We start from the raw sequence: 20,561 nt of genomic DNA on the forward strand, positions 1-20,561 counted from the left end.
AAGTAACTGGACTATAATGAAGCATCAGGCTCTGAGTAAAGTAACTGAAAACTATAAGTAATGGTGTTTCTCTACACTGACCACAGTGTAGAGAAACACCAAGATGACAGTTGACTTTATTTATAAAAATGTTTCAGGTGTTAGAGCAAAAAGTTTCCTATCTATAAAGTCAACTCTCATCTTGATGTGTCTCCATGTCAAAAGTGTTTATATAGAGGCAATACTACACTCAGTTGGGTGAGAACAATGTGACCTTCAGCAGCGTACCTTCACTGAGGTGTGGACAGTCTTGACATCTGGGAAGAGTTCCTGGCACTTCTCCAGCCAATCTTTTATTTTCGTGCTGCACTCATCAGCTGTGTCTATGGTTGTGTCAACCTCCTGTAGGGTGTTGACTGTGTCGAGGTTCCCCAACATGGCCTGCAGCTGAGTCTTCCCTTCCTCTCCTTGTGTTGTCATATCCACCACACTGGTATCCTCCAGTTCCAAGAGCTTCATTGCTGACTTGTTCTGCTCTACCAGAGCATAGAGTCTGTCCTGGAGCTGGAGGTGATGAGTCTTCCAGTCCCCCAGCTGCCCCCGGTACTCCCCCAGCTGGGACAGTACCTCTTCACAGCTAGTAATGAGGCTGCTAATGCTGCTCTTCTGCTCCTGCAACATGGAACGAAACTTCTTTTTTGCTGGTACAGTTTTCTCTTGTGTTTGCTGGATATTTTTGAGTTTCCCAACAAAAGCCTCCACAGCATAGCTAATTGGGAACTGAGTAGCAGCTGTGGCAGCGTGCTGGCCACGGCAGCTAGGGCAGGTCAGCTGACCATTCTTGATAGCATTGTCAATACACTGGGAGCAGAATGTGTGGCCGCACGGCAGTGTGCGAGGCCGTAGCTGATTGTCGTCATAATCGTTATAACACACTGAACATTCCTCTGGCTTGTTATCCTGTGGAAAGAATATTTGGTTAAGCTAGATGTATTTACAACAAAAAGTAATATTACAGTACTTTATTTACTAATACAAATTACGTAATATTTACATACATTCTTTGTATTAGCTATTCTAGAGTTAATATTAGAGTTAGTTAATATTACTGACAGATTAACATATCCACAGCAAGGTCAATATTTTTTATAAACATATCCCAGAGTATGGGATATGTTTATATTATAATATTTTTTGTTATATAATTTTTTTTGGTAATAATATTTGATAATATTTTTTGGTAACATTTGCAGCAGCAGGGTTGCTTGTAAGTCATACCCAAGAGTATGACTAACAAAACCCGTCCTTACTTTCTTACGAATAATGGAAGGAAACAAACGTATACAGAGCACCACTTGGTTTCCGAACTTTAGTTATCCGAAACTTCCAGTTTCCCGATTGGGGTTGGGGAGTCATGCTACCCGAACAAAGTTCGGGTAGGAAGGGGTCCGCCAAGCGTCACGCCGGCTTCTGGTGGTGGGTGGGAGATGGTCCAGGGTGCCCACTGTGACTTCACAGATTCACAGCCTATTATTCCTATTACAGTATTTTGAATTGCCATAAGGCTGGAATGTTCATTCTGTGCTTTTGTTTTACATATCTGCACAATCAAGAAACATCTGTGCACCATGTCGGCTCCAAATGGACGCATTGCGTCATTGATGGCTGACTGGTGGGTGGATGGACGATGGAGCTTAGGTGGGAGGCAGTATGAGAGGGGGTGGGGAGAATCAGTGAGAGAGGGGGATAATTAGTCAGAAAGGGAGGGGGAGAGAGATGCTAGGAGGGAGGGGGAGGTAGGGAGAGATGCTAGGAGGGAGGGGGAGGTAGGGAGAGATGTTAGGAGGTAGGGAGAGATGCTAAGAGGGAGGGGGAGGTAGGGAGAGATGCTAAGAGGGAGGGGGAGGTAGGGAGAGATGTTAGGAGGTAGGGAGAGATGCTAAGAGGGAGGGGGAGGTAGGGAGAGATGCTAAGAGGGAGGGGGAGGTAGGGAGAGATGTTAGGAGGTAGGGAGAGATGCTAAGAGGGAGGGGGAGGTAGGGAGAGATGCTAGGAGGTAGGCAGGAAGGAACGGAAGTAGTGAGAATTAGGGAGGGAAAGGCAAGCTGGCAGGCACAGGCTGGCAGGCACAGGCTGGCAGGCACAGGCAGACAGGCAGGCAGGCAGACTGGGAAGGAGGCAGGCAGGCAGGCTCGGGTAAGGAAGCGGTCAGCCAAGCGTCGTGCCGGCCCGTGGTGGGTGGATGGGGGGGTGGGTGATGGTTTAGTTTGCTCACTGACCGTGTCGGGCGCCGCCGGCTACCCTATGACGTCACAGACTCACGGCCTATTGTTCCCATTGTTTGAATTTGTCACGAGACTGGAGTGTTCATTCCGTGACTTTGTTTTACATATCAGCACAATCAAGGAACATCCGTGCACCATGTCGGCTCCAAATGCACGCATTGTGTCAGTGAAAGCATCTACAAGCGGGTTACGTAAAAGAAAGAGGTCAGTGATGACATTTGAAAAGAAAGTTGAAATAATTAAGAAGGTGGAAAGCGGTGTCCCGAGAAGTGTCGTGTGCGCTGAGTATGGCATTAGTAAAAGTACTGTTTTTGATCTTCTTAAGGCTAAACCTATCATTTTTGACTATTTCTCTAGAAGTGAAAGTGATAAAGCAATACGAAATAGAAAGGTAGTAAGTAAAGCAAAAGTGGAGAGTGTTGATAACGCAGTGTGGGAGTGGTACAAACAGAGACGTGAAGTGACGAAGAAGCCAGTGGCAGGCTGGCTCCTCGTGGAAAAGGCTCGTGAATTTCACCAAGCAATGAAAATTACTCAAAAGTGTGTATACAGTGATGGTTGGCTCAGAAGTTTTAAAACCCGTCATGGCATTAGGTTTATTAAAGTGCATGGTGAAAGACAATCTGCTGATATTGTTGGTGCTGATGAGTATGTGAGTAAATTTGTGGAGATGGTGCAGGAACAAAATTTATCTCCAGAGCAAATTTATAATGCTGATGAGACAGGTTTGTACTGGCGTATGCTTCCCACAGAAACGATGGCTCATAGTGGTGAGGACGATCCTTCAGGTGGTTATAAACAGAACAAACATAGAATTTCTTTGTTGTGCTGTGCAAATGCAGCTGGCACGCACAAATTAAAGTTACTTGTGATTGGAATTAGTAAAAACCCCAGGGCTTTAAAGTCAGCCAGGTGCCTCCCTGTGATTTATAAGGACCAGCCAAGTGCGTGGATGTCTCGAGTAATATTTGTCGAGTGGTTTAATAAGAACTTTGTACCCGAGGTGAAGGAGTACCCGAAAAGTGTTGGTCTCCCGCAAAACAGCAAAGTTGTACTGCTGCTAGATAACAGTTCAACGCATCCACGAGGTGATGAGCTTATAAATGGCAATATTATTGGAACGTTCTTGCCACCCAATACAACCTCAGTGATCCAACCCATGGATCAAGGAATAATTAAGAACCTTAAACACCACTACAAGAGAATGTTTGCCAGACGTCTTAACAATTAGCTTGGAACACTTAAGGACTTTTATAAAGTCTTCACAATAAAGTCAGCTATCTGGACTATTGCTAGTGCGTGGGATGAGGTAAAGCAGACAACACTAAGAAATGGTTGGAAAAAACTTTGGCCCGTGTCAAGTCTGTTTCCTGAGGAAGATGACGAGGCAGATTTTGAAGGATTTGCGGTGAAGAAAGTTAGCGAGAAGAAAAAATTAAGAGAGGAACTCCTAGCCTATGTCAAGGGGATTAAGTCCCCTGAGATTAGAGCAGAACTGGTGACTGAAACAATCGAAGATGACATAGATGAATAGATTTTGATGAAGAAGCCCCAAACAATCGAAACATGACTAATGATGAAATTATAGAATTAGTATGTACAGCAAAAAAGCCAGACGAGTGCAATGAAGAAGATGGAGAGGAAGAGGAAGAGGATGAAGAAACGTTAAAGGAAAAATATGATATGGAAAAAGTTCAGCAAAATTTTGAATACATTCTGGCATTTATGGACACGAGTTACAGCGAGTTTGAAACTAAGGACATGATGAATCTGTACAATATGTATATGAAGTTTTTAAAAACAAGAGCCAAGGGAATGAAACAAATGTCAATTACAGAGTCTTTTGCAATGGCTTCCAAGAAAGCTCGCATTGCATCACCTGCACCTGACTCATCGCATGTTGACCCAGTCAACCCAACAACTTCAGTCAATCCAACACCATCAACATCCACCACCACCTCTTCCATGTAAATAACTATGCTTCATCAACATAAGCGGATCAGGACTTCAATTATTGGTGAGTACAAACAAAATACGGTCACGCATTTACGCTATGAACCTGTCGATTTGTTTCCCTAGATTTTTTCACATTATTTTTTCCTCCATTTCTCGTATACGAACTTACATGTTAACCGACGGGTCTCGTCCCCAAGGGGTTCGGAAACCAAGTGGTGCTCTGTATATCGTATGTGATAATTGTGGAAGGGTCAAGTATTCTTAGTCTAAGTTGGACAATAAGTGCACAGTGGGTTAAATCTTTACACATGGGTTTTATTGACCAACTCTGGATTATTCTACACCTATTAACTATGGGAGCACACGATTACGTTACTGGATTGTTGAGATTGAGTGATACTCTTCACCAAACATAAACATGATGGATGAATTGACTATTGGTCCCACACAAATCTGGGCTTAGTCGTTATTTTACTGTAGACTCTCTTGGTAATATACAAATGTAGCATGGATTTTTACAATATAAGGTCTCTACACTTAATCACTTTACTAACGTGGACCAAGGTTGATGGAGTTTAAACCACGTGTTACAGTACTCCTTAAAGTGGGAGAATGAGCCCAAAATAACACAAGACACACAGGGTTCTACAAACACACATTCCTAAAATTCCTATCCCTAAACTAACAAAGAAAAAAAGCACTAGTACAGTTAATGCACTTATCATTACTGTAGAAGACCACCCAAGCGTCGCATTGATGTCTACTGGACACTGGAGTATTCGCCACCTGAGTGGACAACTTGCTGCCGCTCTCCACTCTGTGTGCACTCCCTTAGTTCCAATAATGTTTCACACAAAACTCCTATCCCAAAATTGGTCATTTGTATGTCTTATAGAGTTCCAGACTGTTTTCAACATTTAACACTGCTGTTTCTATATATATTTTCAACCAGTGAATGTCTTAAATAAGTGTTTCCTATACTATTCCATTGCATTGGGGAGGATATATAATTATTAATAATAATAATTTTCCTTTCTAAGTCACTGTGCTCCACATGTGCAGAACTGACTATTGTACTGGCAGAAATCATAAATTCATGTTTGTCATGCCCTTCAAGAAGACCTGAACAAAATAAGTGTATCAGCACCACTTGGCAAATGGAATTTAATGTGAACAAATGCCATGTTAAGGAATGTGGAATAGGAGAACATAGACCCCACACAACCTATAAACTATATAATTACCTAAGTGTAGTTACAGGATGAGAGCTATGCTCATGATGTCCCGTCTTCCAAGCACTCTGTCATATAACAATTTGAAATTACTGACGCTTTTGTTCTCCACCACCTTCTCACCTAACTTGTTCCAACCATCTACCCCACTTGTTTGCGAAAGTGAATTTTCTTATTCACTTCTAAAAAATTAAATTTTCTTTGGCACCTTTGTTTAGTTAGTTTAAATCTATGACCTCTTGTTCTTGAAGTTCCAGGTCTCAGGAATTTTTGCCTATAAATTTTATCAATTCCCATTAATATTTTGTACGTAGTGATCATATTGCCTCTTTTTCTTCTATCTTTTAGTTTTGGAATATTTAACCCTTTAACTGTGCAACGCACCTGCTGGCCCACGCTTGGGGTGCACTACGCGCCTCCGGGTATTTGTATTTTTCACGTTCGATTTAAAAGTGACGTGCGGTGACGCGGGTATGGAATGGTTGGCTGGGGGCCCCAGTGATAGTCCGCCATCTTGAAAAAAAATTCCCAGCATGCCCCATAGCCATGGAGAGCCCTACTTCCCAAGCAGCAACCATGTCTGATGCATCGTCAACGAGCTCCCGCTCCACAGTGACCCGCGGTCATGGAAAACGACTCTCTGAGGAGGAGATTCGCGATATTTTGTACGACGACGATGCTATGGATGATGACCTGGACTATGATCCAGAGAAAGATCTGACACAGAGGTCTGATACGAGTGAGGGAAAGACGCAAGTGGATGATGTGGCGAGTGCATATGGTATACGCTCCTCACCCGGCCTGTCTCGCCGCCCTGGGTCAACACCGTTATCACCACCACCATCATGTATGTCCCCAGATGCTAGTTTATTCAGTGACAATACATGTGACAAATCTTTCTCGGGCTTCAGTGACATTGGCTCCGATACGAGTAGTGTGGACGACCCGAGTACTAGCAGCGAGGGTGGTACCAGGCGGGGCTTTGCTGCCTCAGCAACACGTCGAGGCATGTGACAGCATGTCTCACAGCATGACGACAGTGGGCCCTCAACATCAGGTGATTGTGGTAGGCCTACGGTAAGAAAATCTGCCTCAGCGCCAAGCATACCCTCACGCAGCTCCAGAAGCAGCAGCAAACGACGTAGCCGTGGTTTTGGTGCTCGTGGTGGTGTTGGTGCCGACATCAAACTCCCTGGTGTACTTGTGTGGGAGGATTGCACCACATCTGTCCCTCAAATACCAACGTTTGATGATACCGATGTTGTTGTTACAGCTTTATTCCCGTATAACGGTGATGATATGGCGGACATGGAATATTTCCAGGCATATTTTGACAATGTCTTCATGAGGCATCTTGTGACCGAGACAAACATGTACGCCCACACCCTCATAAACAGCGGCATATTACCTGCCTTACGCCTCACGCGATGGAAGGCAACGACAATCGACGAGATGTACGTGTTTCTGGCTCTATGCATGATGATGAAACACTCCGAGAAAGCTGTCGTCCAGGACTATTGGAACAAAGACAAACTTGTTGCATCACCCGTCTTCAACCGGTATATGTCGCGGGATAAGTTCCACTTGATTCTCAGGCGCCTGCATTTCGAGAACAATGCAAATGCGGACAGACGCGACAGACTGTGGAAGGTACGCAAGGTATTCAGCGACCTGCGAGGGAACTTCAGGGATTATTTTGTACCTGGACAGAATGTCGTTATCAACGAGTTGCTTGTAGTGTTCAAGGGCAGACTGGCTTTCAAGCCGTACATCCCTTCCAAGCGGCACCGTTTTTGACTAAAGTTTTTCATGCTGTGCGACTGTGAGACTGGTATCGTCCTGGACATGATCTTGTATTCTGGTACAGACGTCGACATACCAGCTCAAGATGAACATGGGTTCTCTGGCAGTGTCGTAAAAACCCTGATGGAACCAGTGCTGAACAGGGGGCATATACTGTTCACTGACAACTATTACACCAGCCCCCTGTTGACCAGATACGTCCTTCCCCACAACACCAGCATATGTAGCACTGTGAAGGTCCTCAGGAAGGAAATGCCAGTGTTCGGTATAGGTATATCCGTGGGCGAGTGCCAGCTGCGCAAGTGTGACAATATTCTGTCAGTGCGGTGGGAGGACAGACACGAGGTGAATATGCTGACGACGATTCACACCGGTGCCATGTTGAACAGTGGGAAGGTCCATTTTTATATGCGCAACCCCATGTATAAGCCGGACTGTGTCATAGACTATAACGTGAACATGCGCCTCGTCGATAAATGTGACATGATGCTTGGTGGTGTGGAGTGCGTGCGCAGGTCTGTGAAGTGGACGAAAAAGTTCTTCTTCCACCTCAAGGATGTTGCAGTGCTCAACTGCTTCAATATGTACTTAGTGAAGTCCGGCAGGAAACCGTCTGCTTGATGGGGTTCTAGGAGTTCTTTTACTCCCCAAGCCTGGCCCGAGGCCAGGCTTGACTTGTGAAAGTTTGGTCCACTAGGCTGTTCCTTGGAGTGGGCCGCAGGCCCACATACCCACCACAGCCCAGCTGATCCGGAACTTCTCTTAGAAAACAGTCCAGTTTTCTCTTGAAGATGTCCACGGTTGTTCCGGCAATATTTATTATAGTCGCTGGGAGGACGTTGAACAACTGCGGACCTCTGATGTTTATACAGTGTTCTCTGATTGTGCCTATGGCACCTCTGCTCTTCACTGTCTACATGTACCTTCAGTGCCAGTGTTGTGTCACAGCTGCTAGTAAAGTATGGCAGGCAGGAGTCCGTAGTACCGTGCAAGGTGCAAGCAACAATGCCATACACAGCTCCAGACAGATTGCGGGGTAATGAGAACTTCGAGGTACACATGCTGAAGTATATGCCAGGCACAGCATCACAGGAGAAGGGTAAACGTGTGTGCATAGTATGCAGGAACACTACACACAGATCACAAAAGCGAAGATGCATCAGCATCTGGTGCATGGAGTGCACGGTGCCACTCTGCCCCGTTGGCTGTTTCGCAGCATATCACACACTCGCGGAGTACTGTGTGTGTGCAACCCGTTCTTGCAAATTCGTATAGTTAATATTGACTTATTAAATAAGTGCATAGGTGACATACTAAACATAATAGATACCCTTAAAAAGCTTCATAGAAAACACCGACCTTACCTAACCTTGTTAGTATCTTATGATAAGACTCTTATAGCTTCGTAATTACAATTGTTACTTAACCTATTATAGGTATAAAACTACTGTTACTACTACTACTACTAAAACTAAAACTACTAAACTACTGTTAAGCTTTAAGTGGTGTTTGCATTGAACCACTTCTGAATACTGCCAATATTACTCAAGCCTTCAGCTCTAGGTGTCTTCAACACCGAATTGCCTAATTCACTAAACTATAAATGTGATGAGGACCCTAGGAGTCCCTTAAAGTGTTACATCATTGAGGAGATTCCAACGATCAACGTGGAGCAGGAACAGGTGAGGCTAGTCTGAGAAGAGACCCTCAAGGACTCTAACTCGACCTTGCTCCCAGGCCCTGTACGGTTGCTCTCGTATTTTCTATTCTGCTAATTCTGACAGTTTCGTGAAGCGTCTGCCACATGTACATTGGCGACGTATGCATTGCAGTCGTGAAAGCAAAAAAGAAAACCCCCACACCATTCCAGCTTTGGTCTAACAAAAGTTGTGAACAATATCTTTAGTATCTTGCCATCCAAGTGTTTAAAAAAAAAATTTAAGTTAGAAAGTATAGCATAGGCTCCTCACACAATATTCTTTATGTGGTCCTCAGGTGATAGTTTTCTATCTAGAACCACTCCTAGCTCTCTTTCTTTATCCAAATTCTTTATCGATTTCTCACATTTCATAGAGGTGTCTAGATATGAAATGAAAAAAAGGCTAAAGGAGCTAAGTAAGAACAGCGCATTTGGCCCAGGTGGAGTTTTACCATGGGTCCTGAGAGAATGTGCACCTGAGCTCAGCATTCCACTTCAACAGACCATCATATATAGACCTGTCCCACTATGCTACCTATTTCAGACTCCCAGTTGATATTAGAGGCAGCAGCAGCACTCTACAACAGTGGCAGCAGGGAAGATCCCATTCAATATATACATGTATATCATTGACAAGTGTAATAGTCACAATATTGGAAAAAATAATTAAAACTAAATGGGTAGAACCCCTGGAGAAAAACTATATAATAACAGACAGACAGTATGGTTTTGGATCTGGAAAATTCTGTGTAACAAATTTACTGTTTCTAGGATCTAGCCACAGAGATTTTATAGGAAAGATATGGTTGGGTATTTTTATTTTGGCTCTCCTAATATTTTGGATAGCATTGATGAGTATCTCCTTGAAACTGCTTTGGAGATGACCCCTAACCAATACTGGTACTTCTTCTCATGGTCATGCTTTTTATTAACCCTTAAATTGCACATCGCATCATATGATGCTTTGACCGACTTGCAGTAAATTGCGCATCGCATCATATGATGTTCTGGAGTACTACGCAAGATTTAAATGGCCCGCTGATACAAAGGGTTCACCACACCTTCATCAGGGCTCTTGTAAACAGACTCCATTTTTTTTTTAAATCGTGGGTCAAATTCCCGGGTGTTAGGGGCCTCAGTATTGAGTGAGCTACCAAGTGACGAACGCAGCATGAGCTCACAGCACTGCTGTTCAGCTTGTGACCACAGCATCGCCTAAAAATGCCATAATATACTTGTTCATGCAATTATGTAGCGATGATATTATTACAGAAGACCCCTGACTGATAAAACTGACCAGGGTTCTGATAATAACAGGATTGTGGTGATATTTAGCGCTGTGCTCCATGTTGGGAGGAGTAATGCTGTGGGAGGGGAGGGTAGTGGCGTTGTCTTCTGACTGTGTGTGGCCACCTTTTATTGAGTGCACTCACCATACCAGCTTAGTGGTTCGCTATGGTGAACACAAATGTAGATACTTATATATAACGTGTGTATAGAGGGTATAAACAGCAAGAGGAGTAGGTTGCGAGCCGCCATTTTGGTGAGGGCGGTGGCGTCGTCTCCACGATTTATCATGTTTCCTGATGGCCACTATGGTCTTTGGGCACCATACCAGTTTACTTGTACAGGTATGGTGAATAAAACGGGTAGATATTTATATATAATGTGTGTATATAGCATAATAACACCACAAACAGTATTGTTGGAGGAGAAATATTAGTGCGCCTGGCCTTGAGGTCGGTAGCCATCAACTGACTTTGTGAGTAGCTACGTCTTTGTGCCTTTACTCACCATACAAGCTTAGATGTACAGTTATGGTGAACATGTAAATACCTATATATAACGTCTGTATATAAAAGCAAAAACAGTATGGTGGGTGGAGAATGATGCCAAGTCAGGTGAGGTGAGGTGAGGGAGGGAGTGGCAACCAGGGGCAGGCTGCCACTGGCTGCCACTGCCACTCAGCATACCAGCTTAGTGGTTCGTTATGGTGAACACGAATGTAGATACTTATGTATAACGTCTGTATATAGTGAATAAAAGCAAAAACAGTATGGTGGGAGGAGAATGTGGGTAAGTCAGGTGACTTGAGGGAGGGAGGAAGTAGCAGTCAGTGGCGGGCTGCCACTGGCACTGCCACTCAGCATGCCAACTTAGTGGTTCGTTATGGTGAACACGAATGTAGATACTTATATATAACGTCTGTATATAGTGAATAAAAGCAAAAACAGTATGGTGGGAGGAGAATGTGGGCGAATGAGGTGTTGAGGGAGGGAGTGAGTGGCTGGCTGGTACACGGCGGTCACTCCTCGTTACTTTTTGACTCATAATACCAACTTAGTGGTTCGTTATGGTGAACAAAACATGCAGATACTAAATATATAACCTGTGTATATAGTGTAATAACTGACAAAGTATCTGTTCACTGTTTGATGAACATAATTGAATCAACAATATGCACACCATATTTTTGAGTACAGCGATGATGCACTCATTTTATTATATAAATATATCACACTACACACTATTGAATAATATTACAGCAAAAAAAAAATTATGAAAAATCAATCAGAGACATTGAGTAAGTAATTATCAAAAGAAGGCACCAAACCGGGAAGGCTATGTAGCACCATCAAATACGCAAAATAATCAGAGGGCGCTAAATATCACCAAGGATGCCAATACGAGAACAAAAACGCATAAGGCGAACGATATCAAAAGTATCCGAGTCACCAAGAATTCTATCGAGGGACAGGTGACCGCGAGGGGCGGTCGGAAAGCAAGACACACGCTCGTCCTGGAAGTCAGGACATTCAAGAAGGACATGCACGACTGTAAGAGGGACAATGCAACTAGGACAATAAGGAGCAGGGCGGCGCTCCATCAAGTGACCATGGGTTAAGTGAGTATGGCCAATACGCAACCTCGCCAGAGCAGTTTCCCACCTCCGGTTACGGTGGAAGGAGGACGGCCACGAGGAAACACAACATTTAAGAGTACGTAGCTTGTTACCAGTAACAGACAACCAAGAAGCCTGCCAACGGGTAAGGACTGAGGAATGGATAACCGGGTAAAAGTCGGAATACGGAATGCCTTTACAAGAGATGGGACAAGAGCGGACAGCTTCCTTGGCGGCAGCATCCGCACGCTCATTTAAAGACACACCAATATGGCTGGGAACCCAACAAAACTCAACCGACTTAAATTTACTGTGAACGAGAAACAGCCAATGCTGGATCTCGACAACTACTGGATGAACCGGATTAAAGGACCCGAGAGCCATGAGGGCACTACGAGAGTCAACAACAACTACAAAGGAAGACTGACAACGAGAAAGCAGGAGACGAAGAGCATAGAGAACAGCATAAAGATGCTAGTCTCCGGAGGCAAGCGACACATATAAGTGCGATCAGGAAAAACAACAGAGTAGCCAACACCGTCCGCTGACTTAGACCCATTGGTGAAGACAGAAACGGAGCGGGAGTGAGAAGAAAAGTGCTCGAGGAAAAGGTGTTTTAGAACCGTAGGAGGGGTAAAAGCTTTAGTGATACGGGTCAAGGATGTACAAAACCGCCGAAGAGGGACCCTCCACGGGGGCAAAGAAGGAACAACACGAGGAGAAACATCAGAAATACGAACGGAAAGAGAATCCTGTAGGCGAGATAACCGGACAGAAAGACGGAGGTGGTGAAGAGGAACATTAACCGCAGGAGGGGTAAAAGTTAAATCACGACAGAGGCGAGAGGAAGGATGTTGCAAGGACCGCGCAAGATAGCGAAGACAGTAGCGATCACGGCGGTCCTGGAGAGACAGGAAGCCAGTGTCAACATACAAGCTAAGGATGGGAGTCGAACGAAAGGCACCAGAACTGAGGCGCAACCCAGTATGGTGCAAAGCATCAAGACGGCGAAGAGTAGAAGGAGAAGCAGACGAGTAAGCAGGGCAACCATAATCGAGCTTTGACAGGACGAGAGAGGAATGTAAAGCAAGGAGAGTGCGCCTATCCGTCCCCCAAGAAGTATGGGACAAGACCCGAAGGAGGGTAAGGGCCTTAGAGCACTCAACACGGAGGTAAGAGATATGGGGAGACCAAGACAAACGAGTGTCAAGGAATAACCCCAAAAGCTTCGCGGAATCTTTGTATTCAAGGGGATGACCATCAAGTGACAAAGAGGGACGAAGAACAACCCGTTTCCGCATAAAAGTCACGGCACAAGTCTTAGAAGTAGAGAACTTGAAGCCATGATCCGTGGCCCAAGACGACACGGCATCAATTGCAAGTCGAAAGCCGGCGTTGAAGGAGAGGCGAATCATCACCCTGACAACAAAGGGTAAGATCATCGACATAGAGAGCGGAGAAGACACCAGAAGGAAGAGAGGAAAGAAGACCATTGAGGGCAACCAGAAAAAGAGTAGTGCTCAGAACACTACCCTGGGGCACACCTTCGTATTGCTGAAAAGAGGGAGAGAGAGCGGTACCAAGGCGCACCCGAAAGGAACGACGAGAGAGGAAGCTGCGGAGAAAGAGAGGGAGATGACCACGAAGGCCAAAAGAATGAAGTTGAGATAGGATATGATAACGCCAAGTGGTGTCGTAAGCCTTTTCCAGGTAAAAAAAGACGGCAACAACGGAGGTCTTCGCAGCAAAAGCAGTACGAATATAGACCTCCAAGTTCACCAGGACATCTGTCGTGCTGCGGCACTTGCGGAAACCAAATTGAGAAGGGGAGAGGAGGTGATGGTGTTCCAGGAACCACATCAGACGAACGTTAACCATACGTTCAAAGAGTTTGCAGACACAACTTGTGAGAGCAATAGAGCGAAAGTCCTTAGGGGAAGTACCCAGAGACCCCGGTCTGCGAACAGGGAGGACAACGGCATCGAGCCAGTCCTCAGGGACTGACGACGACTCCCAGATCCGATTATACAGACTCAGTAAATACTGAGACGTGCTCGGAGGGAGATGGCGAAGCATCTCATAATGAATACCATCGAAGCCCGCCGCCGTAGAACCGCAGAGGGCCAGGGCAGAACGAAGTTCAGAGAGAGAGAAGGGATCATTATAGGGAAGCTGAAGATGAGTGCAGAAATCTAAAGGACGAGACTCAAGGACAGGTTTACGAAGAAGGAAAGATTGGGGAAGATGAAGACCAGAGCTAACAGAAGAAAAGTGGGAACCCAGTTCGGAAGCGACCTGCAACGGGTCCGCCACAAGAGTATCATGGAGGTGAAGGACCGGTGAAACATCGGGAACGAACTTACCCGCTATCTTGCGGATACGCTTCCAGATCTGGGCCAGAGGGGTCTCGGACGTAATTGTTGAGACATAAGATGCCCAACATTCACGTTTAGCCGTACGGATGGCCCTACGGGCCACCGCACTCGCTTTCCGAAAGAAAAGAAAAGAATCGGTCGTCTGCCTACGGCGGTGCCTCTTCCAGGCTGCACTCTTACTGCGGACAGCCCGAGCACAGTCCGCATTCCACAAGGGAACGCACTTCCGTGGACCCCGAGAGGAAGAGCGAGGAATAGAGCGGAGGGCAGCGTTGAAGACAGTGTCATGAAAAAGGAGGAGAGCGCGAGAGAGAGGCAGAAGGGAGAGGTCAGGGAGAGCAGCACTGAGGGTAAATAGGGTCCAGTCTGCCTTAGCAAACTGCCACCTAGGGAAAGAGAGGGAAGGGCGAAAAGAGAAAAAGGAAACAAGGATGGGGAAATGATCACTTCCATGGAGGTCATCAAGAACCTGCCACGTGAAATCCTAAGTAAAGAGAAGAAGAGCAGAGAGAAAGATCAAGACAAGAAAGGGTGCGAGTCCGAGAGTCCAAATGAGTGGGCTCACCAGAATTCAGAAGAGACAGGGAAGAAGAGAGGAGAAACGGCTCAAGGAGGCGACCCCGGGTATTCGTCAGAACGTCACCCCAAAGAGAATGACGACAATTGAAGTCACCCAGCAGGAGCACAGGCTCCGGCAAGGAGTCCTAGGAGGTGTTTCAAATCAGGAAGAGAGAGCGGGACACTCGGGGGGAGATAAATGGAACAAACTGTGTACCATTTCCCCACAAAGATACGAGCAGCAGAACAATGGAGAGGCGAAGGAAAAAGTAAAGGAACAAAGGGAACATCAGCACGAATCAAGAGAGCAGAAGAATTAGAAGCCCCAGCAATGGCTGGGGGGGGGGGGAGAGAAAGGAATAGCCACGAAAACGACCAGGACGAGCACCAAGCATTGGCTCCTGGAGACAGACACAAAGGGGCGAAAACCGCGAAATCAGAAGTTGGAGTTCGAGGAAATTGGCGTAATTAACCTCGAACGTTCCATTGAAGAATGGACAACGACGAGAAGAGACAGGACAAAAACAGAGAACAAGGAAGAAACAAAGGCGAAAGAGCAACAGAGCACGTCAAAGAATATCAGGGTCGGGATCAGGGTCAGCAAAGTCAGGGTTAGGGGGCATGGGTAAACTGAGCAAAGACGGAGGGAAGGAAACTGGAGAACAGATCAGAGGTGGGCGGGCAGGGTCCGGAGGAGGAGGAAGAAGAGGAGACAACGGAGAGGAGCCGTCAAGGACAGCAGGCAGGAAGGAGGGGGAGTAGAAAGAGGGGAGCGCACCCCAGCAAGAGCATCAACCGAAAGGGAAGCAGGAGCCAAAGAAACCTCCATAGCAGGAACAGGGGGCGCAAGCACTGAAACGGGAGGGGAAGGAGCAACAGAAGCCAGACGTAGGAGCTGAGGAAGAAAGCGAAGCCTTCTTACCCGCCGGGGAAGAGGAAGGAGAGGAGCCAGGCTTACGCTTCTGACTTAAAGAGACCAGGTGTCCCAGCAACTACGTACCGGGCAACGGATTCCAGTGTCTCAACAGGAAGAAGCCGAACGAGAGCACACACGACGGCCGTTAGGAGAGCGATGGACATCCGCCCGCACCGACAGGCGGTGGGGAGAGCCGATAGATGGAGGAAGAGGATGGGAAGGAGGATCGGAGGGGGACGAGGAAGAAGACACGACAGACCGGGTAGAAGGAAGGGGAACCCCAGACAGAGGACCAGGAGGAGGATCCTTCGGGAGAGAACCCAAAGGAACAGAGGAGGGGGCAGTGGGCGCATCAGGGTCCAAGGCCCGGAAACGGTTGTGAGTCTGAGGAAGGCGGGAAGGACGAGGAGAGGAAGAGCGCAACACGCGAGCATAATTGATATTAGCATAAGGCGGGAGCCAGGCGAACCTGGCGCCTCGCCTCAGGAAAAGATAAACGCTCCCGGTGCTTCAGGTTGAGGACGGCTGCGTCAAGCTTGTAATGGACACACGCACGGGAGAAGGTAGGATGGGCCTCACCGCAGTTGAGGCAACGAGCCTGGGGAGAAGTGCACTCCGACTTAGAGTGACCTTCGCCACCACACAAAGGACAGAGAGAGACAGTCCCGGAGCAGCGGAGGGCACCATGCCCAAACCTCCAGCACTTGTTGCAGAGCCGAGGAGAAGGAATGTACTCCTAGGACAGAGCACCTGGCACCAGCAAGAATGACAGAGGGCTGGAAGGGTCCTACCATCAAAGGTAATCTTCACAACCCGGAGGGGTTGACAGGCGACTACCACGAGGGGGACGAGTAAACGTGTCCACCTGGAGAATAGAATGACCCTGGGCAGCGAGGATATGTCGAATATTCGTCGTGGCAGTCGCGCAGGTCCCGAACACCGGTTCGCAACATAGGGCGGGAGCAAAATAGTGCCAACACTGGCATTCAACTGAGCGTTCTTCGAGACCCGAACAGGGGTCTCGCCAAGGCAGGATAAGGCAGCCAAGCGGGAAGCAGCATCCTGAGAAGGAGCAGCAACGACACGTGTACCGAGACTGAGTGGGATTGAAAGTAATGGAGGCATCCACGGAATCAACTGAGATGTCGATGAAGGGAGAAATCGTCAGGAGGCGCAGAATCAAGAGGGAGGAGATCAAAATATTTGGCCCACGAAGCAGGTACCAAACAAGGCTTGATAGGTAGCAGAACTGGAAGGAATCGAGCGAGGGCGGCCGTGACGAGGACGGCGGTGAGAACCCCCAGAGAGAGAGGGGTTAAAAGGCGCAGTAGTTACAACTAGAGAAGGAGCCGCGCCAGGGGACGAGGTAGTCACCACAGGGGGCCTTGGGGCTCGACCCAACCACAGAGGAGGGAGGGGAGCCAGGGGAAGGAGTCAGAGAGGCCAAAGGAGGAGCAAGGTCGGGGCCCAATGCAGCGGAGGCTACAGAGCCCGGTCTTCCAATACGGACCGACTCGGGGGCTTGGTCGCCCACCCCACGAGCCTGAGAAGGTACACCAGAAGCAGCCGAAACAGGGTTATCATCATGACGAAAAGAAGAATTCACTTCACGAAATGTGCCCCCACACCCACCATGGAGCCACAATTAGAGGCAGGACACCCAACAAGAAGCTATCGCCGATCTTTTCGGGGCCTCCTAGGGGTGCGTCGTGAGTATACGCTCCACAAACGCCACCTTAAGAAACCGACAGTCCGTCGAGATCGGGTTCAGTGACGAAGTGGGGATTGACAATAAAAGGTTCCCCTCGCTCTCGACGTCGGGTACTGCAGTTCTACGGGTGCATGAGTATGCCTCCTCAAGCACCCGGGCGTCAAAATAGAAGAAGTCCATGGAAGAACCAGAACGAGCAAAAGGTCGGCAGGAAACGGCAAGCAGATAGGAGAAGAGGGGGGAGAAAAACGAAACAGAAGGAAAAGGAAAAGGTGCCCAGCAGAATTGGAGAGGACGGCAGCAGGAGCACAAGGCTAGAAAAGGACAGAGGACTGTCCTAAGGAGCATCACACTCCGGCAGCCGCCCACGAAGCCCCCACACGGCGACAACGAGCTGAGCGGGGAGGGGGGTATATTAATTAATAAATGCTTCTTTTTTATATTATTGGCTTCAATTTCATGTAATTTACCCCTCTTATAACTATTACTACAATGACTTCAATTTTATAAAATGTAATAATTTTTTGAATGCTTAATTTGTCTAGTTATCAGATTCTTACCTTACAATATTTGCAACTTACCCATTTATCTGTTGATACTAACACTTCAATTTCCCAAAATGTTATAAACCTTGAACTCTTAATTTGTCAAATTATCTGAATCTTTAATTCATTACTTTGTGAATAAAAAATTAATAATTTAATTTCTCACTTATATATCTGCCCATTAATATTAGCTACTAGTCTTGTTTGTTGTCTAATATTCCAGTATTGTTAATGGATTCTTAAGCTTTAAGTACATCAGTGTTTCCAGCCCATATATGTTTGTTTCTATTGCATACCCTTATCCAACTTGTCTTATTACCATATGATATTACTGTATTACAATCTGAACCCTTAAACCGCGCATATCATATATATATATATATATATGATATCAGTGACTAAACCGAAACCGCACACATCATTTAAGTATGCTTTTGTGTCTAGCTCTATAATTTAAATGCCCCGCCTAGGATAGGGGCAGCTATAGTACAGCCATGACTGATAGTTGCCAGATGCCACCTAGAAAAAATCTAGCCCAACATTCTTGGGTGTGAGAGCGTCAGTATTGAGCAAGCCACCAAGGCTGGTGCACGCAGCATGAGCTCACAGCACCGCTGTTCAGCTCTTGACCACTAGCATCGCCTACAAATGCCATAATATATATGATCCTGCTATTATTTAGTGATGATAGTATTATAGAAGACCCCTGACTGTGATAAAACTGACCAGGATTCTGATAATAGCAGGATTGTGGTGATATTTAGTGCTGTGCTCCATGGAGGAAGAAGTAAGGCTGTGGGAGGGAGAGTGGTGGCATCGTCTTCTGACTGTGTGTGGTCTTCTTTTATTGACTGCACTCACCATACCAGCTTAGTGGTTCGCTATGGTGAACACTAATGTAGATACTTATATATAATGTGTGTATAGGGTGTGAAGCTGATGCAGGGAAAGCATCCAACAGGCATGCCCCAGCTACGGTACAAAGACGTATGCAAGAGGGACCTAAAAGCCATGGACGTCGATCTTGCTATGTGGAAGACACTGGCTGCAGACCGTTCAGCCTGGGGGCAGTCTGTTCAAAGAGGTCTCTCCAAGTTCGAGGAGTCACTTGCCAAGGAATCGGAGGCAAAGAGACAGAGAAGGAAGGCCGGTAGCCAGGAAGACAGACCAGAATTGGACTTCGTTTGTGCTCGGTGTGGGATGGACTGCCACTCTCGGATTGGCCTCATCAGTCACACCAGACGCTGCACCAGGATTGACAACTAGGGTGCAACTCCATAGTCTCCCAAGACTGAAGGATGCCTACTACTAGGGTGTGATAACAGCAAGAGGAAGAGGTTGGGAGCCGCCATTTTGGTGAGGAAGGAGCATCCTCTGCACGACTTGTCATGTTGTTTACTGGTGGCCACTATGGTCTTTGGGCACCATACCAGCTTATTTGTACAGGTATGGTGAATAAAACAGGTAGATACTTATATATAATGTGTTGGAGGAGAAATATTAGTGCGTCTGGCCTTGAGGGCGGCCGTCACCAGCTGACTGTGTGAGTAGCTACGTCTTCGTGTCTTTACTCACCATAAAAGCTTAGATGTACAGTTATTATGAACAAAAATGTAAATACTTATATATAACGTCTGTGTATAGTGAATAAATGCAAAAACAGTATTGTGGGAGGAGAATGAGGGCGAGTGAGGTGTTGTTGCGGGAGGGAGTGGCTGGCTGGTGTGTGGCAGTCACTCCTCGTTGCTCTTTGACTCACAATACCAACTTAGTGGTTTGTTATGGTGAACAAAACATGCAAATACTTACAAATAACCTGTGTATATAGTGTAACAACAGCAAAATTATTTGTTTATTGTTTTATGAACATAATAATTGAATCACTAATATGCACACCATAATTTTGAGTACAGCGATGGTTCACACATTTTATTATATAAATATATCACAATTCACTGTATTGAATAATATTACTGCAATAAAACTCAGAAAAAATCAATCAGACACATTGAAATAATTAGATAATAATATATTTGTGGCAACTGCCGCCTGACAGCTCGAGCGGAGTAGACCTCGTCTGGCGAAGGCTCTGCTAACACCCCTTTTTTGTCAGACTTCCCTACCCTATTGCGGCTAAAATATGCCACCTACGATTTTTTTGTTATTTTTTCCGTGATCAGGGAACAAAAATTAACACTTCTATCAGACGAAAGAATTTTTTTGGATTTTTTTTTTTTGTTGCGCCTGTGGGTGTTTAATCCATTTGGGCCCCTAGCGGTTTGAGGGTTAAGAGATTACTGAATTTTTAATTTGATTAATTATGTTTCCTTTTTTATTAATTATTTTGAATCTGAATCCATTTATTTATTCATAATCTTAATCTAATTGTCTAATTCTTTGTTCTCTTCTTTTTTTTTTTTTTTGCCTGTGTATTGCCTGTTTATATTGCATATCCTTGCCCATCTTGTATTATTACCGTATAATATTCATGTATTACAATATTATTGTAATTCTTAATTTAGCTAATTATTTGTATTTCATTTGATTAATTATTTGAATCTCAATTCGTTTACTCTAGAAATATTAATTTGATTAATTAT

The 20,561-nt window shown here is 45.9% G+C and overlaps 2 protein-coding genes across 6 annotated transcripts in view; one reads left to right on the forward strand and one right to left on the reverse strand.

Annotated features, from left to right (window-relative positions):
• Positions 1-20,561, reverse strand: part of LOC123747839 (uncharacterized) — a 236,116-nt gene that overhangs the window by 201,211 nt on the left and 14,344 nt on the right. The gene's annotated exons all lie outside the window — the stretch shown is intronic.
• Positions 2,788-3,495, forward strand: LOC138352967 (jerky protein homolog). Its single transcript, XM_069305629.1, has one exon. The coding sequence runs from the start codon at positions 2,788-2,790 to the stop codon at positions 3,493-3,495; it is 708 nt and encodes a 235-aa protein (XP_069161730.1).

This window comes from Procambarus clarkii, chromosome 55, assembly GCF_040958095.1.
Source record: "Procambarus clarkii isolate CNS0578487 chromosome 55, FALCON_Pclarkii_2.0, whole genome shotgun sequence".
NCBI classification, from domain to species: domain Eukaryota; kingdom Metazoa; phylum Arthropoda; class Malacostraca; order Decapoda; family Cambaridae; genus Procambarus; species Procambarus clarkii.

Coding starts and splice junctions, on each gene's coding strand:
- LOC138352967 (XM_069305629.1), top strand. CDS start 2,788: ATGAAAATTACTCAAAAGTGTGTATACAGTGATGGTTGGCTCAGAAGT.